The 13,534-nt window shown below is 46.2% G+C and overlaps 2 protein-coding genes across 4 annotated transcripts in view; one reads left to right on the top strand and one right to left on the bottom strand.

Annotated features, from left to right (window-relative positions):
* LOC141378555 (uncharacterized) overlaps positions 1-13,534 on the bottom strand; it is an 876,076-nt gene that overhangs the window by 18,540 nt on the left and 844,002 nt on the right. The gene's annotated exons all lie outside the window — the stretch shown is intronic.
* Positions 1-13,534, top strand: part of shtn1 (shootin 1) — a 68,018-nt gene that overhangs the window by 31,299 nt on the left and 23,185 nt on the right. For 2 of the 3 annotated variants that reach the window (XR_015512512.1, NM_001198761.2), the window contains exons 6-11: positions 6,938-7,035; positions 7,367-7,448; positions 9,885-9,979; positions 10,115-10,261; positions 11,910-12,063; positions 12,236-12,362. Coding sequence is in view for 2 of the 3 variants with exons in the window: in NM_001198761.2 (NP_001185690.2) it covers positions 6,938-7,035; positions 7,367-7,448; positions 9,885-9,979; positions 10,115-10,261; positions 11,910-12,063; positions 12,236-12,362 (703 nt within the window). In the remaining variant the exon portion in view is untranslated. Of the gene's footprint in view, positions 1-6,937; positions 7,036-7,366; positions 9,591-9,750; positions 9,980-10,114; positions 10,262-11,909; positions 12,064-12,235; positions 12,363-13,534 lie in introns of all 3 variants that reach the window. The other variant, XM_087288889.1, reaches the window with a different exon arrangement.

Genomic DNA, 13,534 nt, shown 5'->3' with positions numbered 1-13,534 from the left:
GAGACTTTCAACAGCTAAGGGACAGTCATTATGGCGATGGAGTATAGTGCTTCCGTTCCCCTCCTCGGGGAACGAAGGGTTACTTTAGTAACCTCGAACGTTCCCCTTCGGGGGGAACTTCAGCACTATAAGTGGATTTGATTTGTAAAATCCACGCATTGGGAGCCCATTGAAAGCGCCATAATGACTGCACCTTACCAACACCCCCGATGAGGAGATAGTCAAGCAAGCGTGACGCACCCACATCATGGGGGGCGCGGTCCTCCAACGTGTCCCTGGCCCTAATTCATCCTACTTCAACAGAAGTTTTACGGATTTAGATATATTTTTTGGGAAGTCGTGAGCATCTAGATAATTCTAGGAAATACGACAGTACGTTGGGAAGCGTGCAATCCCGATAGGGAGGACGCTGCGGAGGCCATCCGTTACCCAAGGGGGGGATAGATGGCAGAATTTACATATTGACTAGCCCTAAAAAGGGGGAGTACGCATAGCAAAAGAGTGGTTAGCGGAGAGGGAAGACACGGGTCCGCCCAGGGGGGGGACTTAACCGTGGCGGAATAAGCATATGGGATCGCCTAGTGGGGATCACGCATAGCAGGCACCTATACCCAAAACGCGGGCTGACCAGCGGGCAGACCTACAACGTAGTGGGCCAGCAAGTGACTCCTCCGCTGAGTCAGTGCTGGGGGCCACGGAGGAATCTGCAGGGCTCACCTGACGGGGAACTTTACTGACAGATAAAAAGGCGCACGTACCTCCGTGTTAGGGAGAATGGCGCAGCAAGCGTGTTTCAACACCCTACCGAGTTGTCTCCTCAATCACCAAAGGGTTACCTAATACCCTTGAGGAAACCGGCTCCACTCGCAGATTGTAAAACCTTGCAAATGTGTTGGGTGTCGCCCAGCCCGCAGCTCTACAGATGTCTGTTAGAGAGGCGCCGCGTGCACGCGCCCAAGAGGATGCAACGCTCCGAGTGGAGTGTGCACGAACTCCCGGGGGACACGGCTGACCTCGACTCGAATAAGCGAGTGAAATGGCATCCACAATCCAGTGGGATAATCTTTGTTTGATACGGCACTTCCCTGCTGCCGACCGCCATAACAGACAAAGAGCTGCTCAGATGATCTAAAATTCTGAGTACGGTCCACATAAATGCGCAGAGCGCGAACTGAACAAAGTAAAGAAAGGGCTGGGTCTGCCTCCTCCGGGGGCAGCGCTTGCAGGTTCACTACCTGATCTCTAAAGGGGGTGGTAGGAACCTTGGGCACATAACCGGGGCGGGGTCTCAGGATGACTTGAGAGTAATCCGGCCCGAATTCCAGGCACGAGTCACTGACCGAAAATGCCTCCAGGTCCCCGACCCTCTTGATGGAGGCCAACGCAACCAGCAGAGCTGTCTTCAGGGACAGAAATCTTAGAGATACTGATTCGAGTGGCTCAAAGGGATCGGATCGCAGACTCGTGAGAACGAGGGCGAGATCCCAAGAGGGCATGAGAGGGGGGCGAGAATTAATTCGCCTAGCACCCCTAAGGAACTGGATGACCAGGTTATGCTTTCCCACGGTGCCGCCAGCTACCGCGCTATGATAAGCGGAGATGGCGGCCACGTAAACCTTGAGAGTGGAGGGCGACAGCCTGCTGTCCAACTTCTCTTGAGGAAAGAGAGCACAACACTAATCTGGCAATTTCGGGGGTCTTCTCTGCGAGAGACGCACCATTCAGTGAATAGACTCCACTTCAGGGCGTAGGCGCGCCTCGTGGAGGGGGCTCTAGCCTGAGTGATGGTATTAACCACCGCAGTCGGTAGGTTACCTAAGTCTTCCTCGCGTCTAGGGACCACACGTGGAGGTTCCAAAGATCGGGGCGAGGGTGCCAGATGGTGCCCTGTCCCTGAGAGAGTAGGTCCTCTCTCAAAGGGATCCGCCAGGGGAGGGCGGTCGCGAGGAGTGAGAGCTCTGATATCCAGGTCCGGTTGGGCCAAGGGGCGCAACTAGCAGAACCTGTTCCTCGTCCTCCCTGACCTTGCACAGAAACTGCGCGAGCAGGCTCACTGGGGGAAACGCATACTTGCGCATGCCCCGAGGCCAGCTGTGGGCCAGTGCATCCGTGCCGAGAGAGCCCTCGGTCAGGGAAAAAAACAACTGGCAGTGAGCGTTCTCGGGGGAAGCAAACAGATCGATCTGGGCCTCCCCGAATCGCGCCCATATCAGCTGAACAGACTCCGGGTGGAGTCTCCATTCTCCAGGACGTAACAGCTGTCGTGAGAGCGCATCGGCTGCACGATTGAGCATGCCTGGGACGTGAATGGCGCGCAGCGATTTCAGCCGCGGGTGACTCCAGAGGAGCAGACGGCGGGCGAGCTGAGACATGCGGCGAGAGCGCATACCCCCCATGCGGTTGATATACGCCGCCGCCGCCATACTGTCCGTCCTGACCAGCACGTGTTGCCGCTCCAGCACCGGTAAAAAGCGGTGGAGAGCGAGGAACACTGCCAACAGCTCTAGGCGATTGATATGCCAATGCAGCTGGGCACCCTTCCAGAGGCCCGCAGCCGCATGCCCGCGACACACGGCCCCCCAACCCGTGTTGGAAGCGTCTGTTGAAACAACAACATGGCTGGACGCCTGTCCTAGAGGCACACCGGCCTGTAGGAACGAGGGGTCGTTCCAAGGGCTGAGGGCGCGGCGACACAGCGCAGTAACCGAGACCCGGTGTGTGCCCGCGTGCCATGCGCGTCTGGGGACCCGATCGTGAAGCCAGTGCTGAAGTGGTCTCATATGGAGCAACCCGAGCGGCGTGACGGTGGCTGCGGATGCCATATGCCCCAGGAGCCTCTGAAAGAACTTCAGTGGGACCACTAGTTTGCTGTCGAGCTCCCTCAGACAGTTCAGCAACAGGCGAGCGCGTTCCTCGGAGAGGTGCGCTACCATGGTGATCGAGTCCAGCTCCATTCCGAGAAAAGAAATCCTCTGCACAGGGGCGAGTTTGCTCTTTTCTCGGTTGACCTGAAGCCCCAGTAGGCGGAGATGCCGAAACACCTTGTCCCTGTGCATAATCAATTGCTCCCGCGAGTGGGCTAAAATCAGCCAGTCGTCGAGATAATTGAGCATGCGAATGCCCGCGAGCCGAAGGGGCGCTAGGGCACCCTCCGCGAGTTTGGTGAAGACCCGCGGAGACAGAGAGAGCCCGAAGGGGAGGACCTTGTACTGCCACGCTCGACCCTCGAACGCAAACCGCAGAAATTGGCGGTGGCGTGGAAGAATGGAGACATGGAAATACGCGTCCTTCAGGTCTATGGCTGCAAACCAATCCCGAGGACGAACGCATTGGAGAATGCGCCTCTGCGTGAGCATTCTGAACGGCAGCCTGTGCAGACAGCGGTTCAAAACGCGCAGATCTAGGATTGGCCGTGACCCACCGCTCTTTTTGGGTACGATGAAGTATGGGCTGTAAAACCCACTCTCCATCTCGGCTGGAGGAACCGGCTCGATTGCACCCTTCGCCAGGAGGGCAGCAATCTCCTCTCGCAAGACAGGGGCGGACAGGGGGTTGACCCTGAAGAGATACACGCTCGTAAACTTGGGGGGCCGTTTCGCGAACTGAATCGCGTAACCGAGTCTGATTGTGCGTATGAGCCACCGCGAGGGGCTGGCCCGCGCTAACCAGGCAGGCAGAGCCCTCGCTAATGGAGTCATCGCTACAATCGCTGACGTACCAGCGGTGGGGCAGCGCGGAGTGGGTGTGCTGATCCGGGAAGCACGAGGGTCCCGCGGAAGAGCTGGAGGTGAGATATTTGCTCTCACTCCATACCCGAGCTCCGGAGGGGAGGCTCGAGGGGTGGGAGAAAGGAGACCGTCCTCCCAGCGCTCGTGAGCCACTGGCGAAACGCACCGAATCTGCAAGCTAGAAAGCATAGCGTCCCAGACTGGCAGATTTCAGGCTGTCACATCCGGGGAAGTGGAAAAGTGCTCTCTCATGATATTTTCATGGCAGTAAAAAGTGCCGTTGGAAATGGGGCCCCGCCCTCCAGCGGGGAAAGAGCAAGTTCCCTCTTCTCCAGATGGCCTGTCCCAGGGGCGCTTCGCGGTCCGTTGCCGGACTTAGCGGCGTTCTGGGCAGGGGGGCTGCCTGCTTCCGAGGTGCCCGACGCGCTCGCTTCGCCGGAGGCGTGTGCGGGGGCGGAGCAGCTCTCGTAGGCGGGCGCCTTCGGCGAGGAGCAGGTATGAATGGCACAGCGGGCGGAGCGGGCTACGGGCCGCCGATAAGACATCACCCACCAACTGCTCTCTCACCGCCTTGAATTCCTGGGTGAATTCACAGACAGTGTCGCCGAACCTGGCTGGGGATATGGGGAAGTCAAGAAAGCGGACTTTGTCGACTTTGCGCATATCAGCCAGGGGTGGCGCTCCTGGACCACTAATGTGGACATCGTCCTCCCCAACGCACACGCAGCGGACTCAGTAATCCGAAGAGCTAAGTCGGCGGCGGTGCGAAGCTCGTAAGCCTGGGTTGGACCCACCCTCGTGCAGCTCGGCCAGCGCCTGCGCTTGGTAGTGCTGGTAGGTGGCTATCGCATGCAGGGCGGAAGCAGCCTGGCCCGCAGCTATGTAAGCTCTAGCTCCGAGGGAGGTAGATAACTTACAGGCTTTGGATGGGAGACGAGGCGGACCCCGCCAAGAAGAGGCGCCGCGCGGATTTACCGCCATCGCGCACTCAACCTGAGGAATCGCCACATAGCCCCTGGCTGTTCCACCGTCAAGAGTGGTTAGGGTGGAGGGACACGCAGCACGAGCAGAAAAAAGTGCTTTACAAGACCGCGTGAGCCTACTGTGCACCTCCGGGAAGAAGTGAACGCCCCTCTAGTCGGTCCGGCCGCGGAGCTGGGGGATAAACCATCTCCAACCCACGGCCGAAGCAGCCCGGGAAAGCACGGCTAACATGTCCGTTTCAGGATCCGTAGTGACAGCGCTCACCAGCCCGAAGGGGGCGAGCGGGTCTGGATCATCATCGGATAATGAAAGCCCACCCTCCGATGCCGCGGAGGACATCTGATCTCCGGTGTCAGCGAGTGTGAGAGCTACCATCTGATTAGACGGATCACTCCCACTACCCGAAGCTTGGATGGAGCGCCGTGAGGAGCGAGAGGTCCGCGAGCCCGTGGGCGGCGGATTATCTCCCGCTGAAACCCTCAGATCTGCCCGAGTGCCCGCTGCAGAGCAGGGGACAACTGGGGTGGTTCGCCTTTTTGCAAAGGCTAACCGCGATCTTGCGCAACAGTCATGGCATCGCAATGACGACATGAACTGCCCGCGAGCAGCGCATTAACATGCTGGACCCCCAGACATGTAACGCAGTGCCCGCGCCCATCATCCGAGGACAGGAAACCACCGCATCCAGAAACGCACAGTCGGAGCGCCGTCCTGAAAAGGACGTGCTGCACGACTGTGTTGCTCTTTCTGTGAAGTTTGCAACTTTATACGCACCGCTCTGGAGGACCGGACCCAAAGAACGCCAGGCAAGGGAGAAACCCAGCTCGACCGTCTGCCGCTGCGTGTACACACTCTGGACCGGGAGAATGCTCTCGTTCGCTCAGAATTGCTGGTCACAGCAGGAGGAACCCTCATCGACTCGATCAGAAAGTCTCTGAAGCGAAAAGGATAGCGTCTGCTGGCGCCAGGTGAGCTTATATACTCAGTTGATTGCTTATGCCGCTCACCTGCGCAGGCTTGCGCTGCCATTTCATTCTTAATTGGCCCGTTCAATACTCTTTCAGACGAGTAGCTTCTGAACCGAACCTCCCAATGCGTGGATTTTACAAATCAAATCCACTTATAGTGCTGAAGTTCCCCCCGAAGGGGAACACCAATGTTAAACCTACTCAGCATACTTTTAATTAAAAGCTTGACCTAAAATATGTCTTTAAAAGCTTTTTAAAAAGCCCCAGTGTTCTCAGTGCTAGAGGGAGAAAGTTTTAAGACATGTTCTGGGAATGGCTGAAAGATCTTTGCCAGAAGACATCAGAGGCCTGTTACATTAGGGCTGGGCGACCTAAAATCAAAATCTTGATTAATTGAACAATTTAACACGATTACGATTAATGAAGGATTGTTTTATTTTATTTTATTTATTTTTTGGCCTCATAGTTCACTGACAAGTTTTGTACAGTAAATATGTTCACATAAAACCATGAGAGATTTCTGAATGAAGGCACGTTACTTGATTTTAAAATAAATAAAGGAAACACTCACTATCCACTATCTATGATTATTTATTGAACATCAACGACGAACAACCTAAATTAATCCACGCTGTCCCACGCTCGTCACCGTTATCAAACCGACGGCTGTGCCTGACCATACGTGTGCGCTTGACGGAGAAGTATAAATCAATCTTAACAGAGCGGGGTCAGCAAAAGTAATTGTAAAAATTGACCTGGAAAATTTAGATCGATTATAGCATATTAATGTCGATTTCGATTACCTTCCAATGAATCGCCCAGCCCTAGGCTACATGAGTGAATATGTAAAAGACATTAAATATTGAAGGATTCCTGACCATGCAGAGCTCTATATGTAATTTCCAGAATCTTAAAATTTACTTTAAAACTAATAGGAAGCCAGTGAAGTGCCTTAAGCACAGTGGTAATGTGCGACCTTCTATTGGTGTTTGTTAAAAGCCTGGCAGCTGCATTCTGCACAACTTTCAATCCCTCCATAGAAGATTTGTTTAGACAAGTAAACAGAACATTACAATAATCAATAATTTTTTTTTCAAACAATGGTTTTTGCAATGATTTTTCAGCAAAAACTGTCATTTCTCATTAATATTTCCCCACATGCTTCAGTTCAATTCATATTTACAAAAATACTTTAGTATTCAGGTCACTGTGTACTGTAAGTTTCTTATAAGCACCTTTCTTATTGATTTGTTGTAGAGCTGAGGGATAAGCTAGAGGAGATCCTGGCTACAAAGAAGCAGCTCATGATCGATCTGGAGACTACAAGAGAGCAGCTTTCCAAAACCAGACAGGAAGTATGCCAGAAATGCATTAAATCTAGAGATGTGCTGCTTTAATGAACACATCTTTAAGGACGATCTACTGTACATCACTTTACAATATACGCTTTCTTTAATGCACATAAAAAAGCCTCTCATCATGGCAGAACGTAACCATTTTGACCCACTTCGTTAATGTCTTTAGCGTTAACCCTTGGCATATTTCACAGTGGCTTTCACTCAGAATAATGACTATCAACTAGAAAAGAAGAGGCTGTCTTTGTGCCGTGTTCTTCAATGTGTTTCAGATGAACCAGTTTAATACCAGAATAAATGAAGCCCTCGCTCTCTCTTTTTTTCCCCTAAGCTCCTGAAAGAGAAACATGATAATACTGTTTTGATAGCAGAAACATTCCAACAAAAGAAGCTCTTGGGCAAATACAACAGAGGTCAGTTGTGCTCCTGTTCTCCACTGTATCCCCTTACATTAACCTCTCTTTTTTCCCTCTCTTACACACTCTCTCTCTCTCTCGTTTATTGATTTGAATTCTGTTTTCCCACTTTGGTGCATCTTTATTGCTTCATTCAAAGTGTTTATAAGCTTCTTTGTGTCATTATAAGAAGTAATTCACTATTTAAAGAGGTCACTAACAGCCTTATTTTCTCTCTCTGACATCCACTTATTATGTTATTAAATTTAACATTTTAAAAAATCATAATTTAGAAGTAATAAGCTATTTTCTGTCTTGTTTTGACCCCCCTCATTGATACCATTTAAATATGGGTGGTGTATTGTAGATGCAGAAGTAAACAACACCCACTGGTATGATTGGCTAACAGTTTTTATTATTTAAAGCTTTTCAATGTTTTGCTTTTAAGATTAAATGGCAAAAATGAAAAGGTCAGCATTGTGCCAATTGATGTAAATTTCTGGATACATGTTTCACAGCTTCCATTTTATTTTATAGATTGTTGCAGCTCAGATTTAGGTTAAAAATGCATAAATGCTCAGTACATATATAAAGTCTGTCATAAACAGATAAAGCAATAGTGACCACTTAATAAACACACATGTGCGCGCAGATTCAATATTCTGTAGTCAATACAGCATTGTTTGTTAGTTTCAGTCTTTCTGAAAATGCAGTATTATTGTCTTGTTTTGTACATGAATCTGCTGTAAAGTAAAAAAAAATGTACTTACTGAGGGAGACTGGAAAATTAAAAAATCATTGGGATCAGAATGAATGTAATGCAAAAACTGTGTTTTCCTAAAACTTTAGAGAACCTTTACCCTTTAATTTCTGCATTTCTCTATTTTATTTTATTTAATTTCTGCATTTCTCTAGACACATAGGGCCCTATCATACATGTGGCACAATTAGCCGCAAGATGTGTTTGGCATGATTTGTTGCTATTTTCAGACCAGCTCAACCCTAATTTTCATGTTTTACACCACATTGTTTAAATAGCAAATCCATTTATGCCACTTTGTAGACTCATGGTCTAAAAAGGAGGTGAGTTAATGTTATGGCGCATTGTTGGCACTTTGCTATTTTAAGGAACTGAAGTATTCTGTGACATTGACCTACCAGTCTAGGAGCGGGTTCAGAGCAGAGCGGGTTAGTTATGCATCCATACAGGTTCAATCACTTAATCCACACAGGATGTACAGCAATTCACAAATATCTTTACTTATTAAAAAATAAAGGATTAAAATGTTACAAAAATGATTATTTTCTACATAAATATAAAAACCACTTCCTCCATGCCTCACCTCAGGGGGCCTTTTTCAGTTTATTCATGACAATTTGCTTTTGTATAATGTTATTATTATTATTAACAGTATTATTTATTATATGCATATTTACATTCTTTTAATAAAAACAATTTTAGATTTGTCCACCTGTCGGGTTTTGGAGACGTCTGCATCACCATATGGGGAACAAGAACAGGACATGTTTTTAGATACAACTCAGTTTTTTGACCACACTTCAATATTATTGTTTATTTATTTGTTTGCTGGAAATTAGAACTGAGTTTAGAAATAGTTTTTAAACAAATGTTTGCCCTTAACAAACTAAATTGAATATGATAGCGAAATTAAATACAGTGCATCTGGAAAGGATTTTTCAGGTTTTTTATTTTGAATAAATTTGCAACATTTTCAAAAAATCTTTTTCACATTGTCATTATGGGGTATTGTGTGTAGAATTTTGAGGAAACAAATGAATTTAATCCATTTTGGAATAAGGCTGTAGCATAAAAAATGTGGAAAAAGTAAAGCGCTATGAACACTTTCTGAATGCACTGTATGTAGGCTAATAGATGTCTTCACTAGAGTGAATTTCCACTGTTTCCTTATACACGAAAGTAAAGGAGTAAAGTAAAGAGTAAATTAAAATAAAGAGAAAATAAAGAGGCCGAATCAAGGAGACTCGTTCTTCATCCTTGCACAGATGATCAGTTTAACTGTTTTCTCGCTAATGTAACGTTCAGTTTTTCCACTTACAAAGTCCAACATGTAAATAACAAATGCACCATGACGCGATGCAACTGACTTTTATAGGGAATGGGAGATGAGACTCTGATTGGTATAATGCACGTTACGCTCAAAACACACCCATAGCACATTAAGAGAATAAGCACAACCCTGTTAGACTATGCACCGCGACGCAAGCTGTATTTTTCTGTTTTTAAAATAGCGAAAGTGGATTCAGACACGCCCTTAATGCTTTTGCGCCATGCGCATAGAGCCCTATATTATGTAAAAAAAGTGACATTTGCGACCTGTTGTTTTAGTAGATTGGCTTCAGTATAAGAAATGTTTATAGTACCATGAATCTGAGGACTTTCTGTCACCTTTTCTTGTGTATGTGTGTGTGTAGTTTCTCAATATGCTTTAGATGAGTTTGAGTCCTTGCAGGAGGATCTAAAGCTCGAGAGGGATTTGCGTTCTGAAGCAGAGAAGTTTGCACATGAGGTGAGTTTTCTTACAGAATTAATTTATTGAAATGCATAAGACGTTGTAGGGGCTCTGAATATTTATAGAATATGCTAATTAGATGGTGTGTGAATGTGTTCTATATGTGCTCTCTCTCTCTCTCTTTGTATGCAGATGCTCATAGAACAGAAGAAGCTGAAAAGACAAAGCCAGGTGTTGGTCCAGAGTATTTCCGCGGGTGAAGCTCTACAGAAAGCTCTGGCAGAGATCAGCACACTGACACACACTCTGGAGAAACAGAGACTGGAGCATCAACAACAGGTCACACACACACACACACACACACACACACACACAAACACAAACACAAATTAATCCCCTCAATGTCCCTTGGGTCACAGTGTCCTGAGAGGATACATACTCAATTTCATTCATTCATTTAATTTTCTTCAGCTTAGTCCCTTTATTCATCAGGGGTCGCCACAGTAGAATGAACCGCCAACTATATGTTTTACATTTACATTTAGTCATTTAGCAGACGCTTTTATCCAAAGCGACTTACAAATGAGGACAAGGAAGCAATTTACACAACTATAAGAGCAACAATGAGTAAGTGCGGTAGACAAGTTTCAGGTGTGTAAAATCTAAGAAGAAAAGCGTTTTTTTGAGCCCAGTTAGTGGTATAGCCAGAGAGGCAATTGCAGATGAGGAAGTGAAGTATAGACTAAATAGTTGAGTTTTTAGTCGTTTCTTGAAGACAGCAAGTGACTCAGCCGTTCTGATGCAGTTAGGGAGTTCATTCCACCAACTGGGCAGATTGAATGCGAGAGTTCGGGAAAGTGATTTCTTCCCTCTTTGGGATGGAATTACGAGGTGACGTTCATTCACAGAATGCAAGTTTCTGGAGGGCACATAGATCTGCAGAAGTGAGAGCAGATAAGAAGGAGCAGAGCCAGAGGTGGCTTAGTAGGCAAACATCAGAGCTTTGAATTTGATGCGGGCAGCAACTGGCAGCCAGTGCAAATGGATGAGCAGCGGAGTGACATGTGCTCTTTTAGGTTCATTAAAGACCACTCGTGCTGCTGCGTTCTGGAGCAGCTGAAAAGGTTTGATAGAGTTAGCCGGAAGCCCCGTTAGTAGAGAGTTGCAGTAATCCAGTCTGGAGAAAACAAGAGCTTGAACAAGGAGTTGAGCTGCATGTTCAGATAAGAAGGGTCGGATCTTTCTGATGTTATAGAGTGCGAATCTGCACAATCGAGCAGTTCTAGAATGTGGTCAGAGAAGTTTAGTTGGTCATCAATCATTAATCCAAGGCTTTTCACCATTCTGGATGCAGTATGTTTGCCCCATCCATCTGGATTGAAAAGTTATGATGTAGAGTCGGGTTGGCAGAAACTTCAAGCATTTCCGTTTTCACGAGTTTAAGCTGAAGAAGATGATCTTTCATCCAGTGTGAAATGTCCGACAGGCAGGCTGAGATGCGAGCTGGAACCGAGGGATCATCATGGTGAAAAGAGACACGCAGTCACAAACACACACACACACACACACATACACACACACACACACACACACACACACACACACACACACACACACACACACACACACACACTACAGCTAACTTAATTTATTTAATTCACCTATAGTGCATATCTTTGAACAGTGGGGGAAATGCGAGCACCTGATGAACATGCAGTGAGGGGACAGTGCTACCCACTGAGTCAAATTCATATCAAACTTTATTTTTGTCTAATAATCTTTAAAAGTATATTACACATGTTTTTTTTTTTTTTTTTTTGAGGTACATCAGGGACTTTATAGCACTCAGTAAAAAATGGGTCAAGAGGATTTATTTTAACATAAAATATTTTTGCAAACTTCACCTGTACATTTTGAAGGTCATGGTACATTTTTACAACTAACGTTTTTACCATTGTTTTGCTGTGTGCGTGTTGGTGAACTCCAGGTGAAGGCTCTTGAAGAGCAGGTAAACAGCAGTGAAGTAAAGAAGCAGCTAACGGCGCTACAGAGACAGACAGATCTGCTGGAGGAGGAGAGAAAAGAGTGGCAGCACAAACACACTAAAGCTGAAACCGAAGCCAAAGACCTCAGATACACAGGTACCAGGGTTTAACATCTGAAAGCCGTTTTGAAGTCAGGTTGACAACATACTGACAGTTTCATAATAACGCTTTAACAACCACATATATGTTACACCTACACAAATTGTGACATGACACAACCAAGCAGGAGTTTGTATCTCTGAGAACAGCTTTTTTTGTTTGTTTGCAGTGGAGGAGCTAAAAAAGAAGCTCCAGCAGGTCTCCAACCCTCCAACTGCTGCCCCAGCACCCCCTCCTCCTCCCCCTCCACCACCTCCTCCACCTCCACCATCTAGTTCCTCAAGCAACCCACTCAGGTGAATATCTGTTCATGACAAAAGCCATCAAAATTAGTGCATACATTCACTGGACACTTTGTTACATTGTTGGTTTTATGAGGAACATACATTACCAATCAAAAGTTTTAGAACAGTTTTTTAAACCATTGTGTATTGTTTAAATTTACTACCCCTTCATTATGCTCGTGCCTGGTTTTGCCCTATTCACTTTCATTATAAGACATATTTTGATTGCAAAGCCATGACAGCATATAATCATGCATGCTTGATTGTTGGTGGTTTTCCCTGTTGGGAAGAGGTAAAATGTGTAATGTTACAGTTGATAATCAGTTTCATCAGTTCATCATCATTTATCAGCATTAACCCTTTAGATAGGCCTGTGCAAAAATGTGCTACTTTTATATGGAGTTCTATGGAGTTAAACAGCAGATTATAGTGTGTGTGTGTGCATTAACACACTTACATAGTTCTGAGAGCTGAGCTGCTTATTTACTATTTATTTACATACTATACTCCATATAGAAGGCAAAATCTATGCTTTTTTTACATTGCAACTGTTAATCAACAGTCCAAAAAGTTCATTCAACAATGCAACAATAAAGAACACATGATTATACGGTGTCATGAATTTCCAATCAAGAAATGGCATTATAATTAAATTGGGCAAAACCAGTCTGTGGTCGTAACCATGGTCGTAAATTAACCCAGAGTGTATTGTTGAATTTTTAAATAATTTTAATTTTCAAAGCATTTTCCCAAAATATGTGTCAAGATAAGATTTATCACCAAAAAAAAAAAAACAGAGAAAACACCAAAAGCTACAACAGAAAGATACGGCCAAATTAAGATGCAAAACCACTCCAGAGAGGGTGAAAACAGAAAACACTTAAACAAAGCACACAAGGGTTAAAGAAGTCTCCAGCTCACCATTGCTGCATTTAATTGATCAAAGCTACAGTGACAATATTACAAATTTTAAATACTTTAACTATTTAGAATTTTCTATTTGAAGATATTTTAAAATGTAAATGATTCTAAACAGCAAGAAAAAATGGTTCCTTTAAATACCACTTATTGAAAGGCTCTTTGGGCTACCAAAAAAGTTGTTTAATGGCAAATTTTATTTTTTAGAGTGTAAACTCTAAGGCCAAATTCTAACCCTTAGCTCTTCCCCTTCCCCTTTTGCGCGT

Source organism: Danio rerio, chromosome 17 (genome assembly GCF_052040795.2).
Source record: "Danio rerio strain M-AB ecotype USA chromosome 17, GRCz13ab, whole genome shotgun sequence".
Classification (NCBI taxonomy): Eukaryota; Metazoa; Chordata; class Actinopteri; order Cypriniformes; family Danionidae; genus Danio; species Danio rerio.
This window is presented reverse-complemented; position numbering and strand designations above follow the sequence as displayed.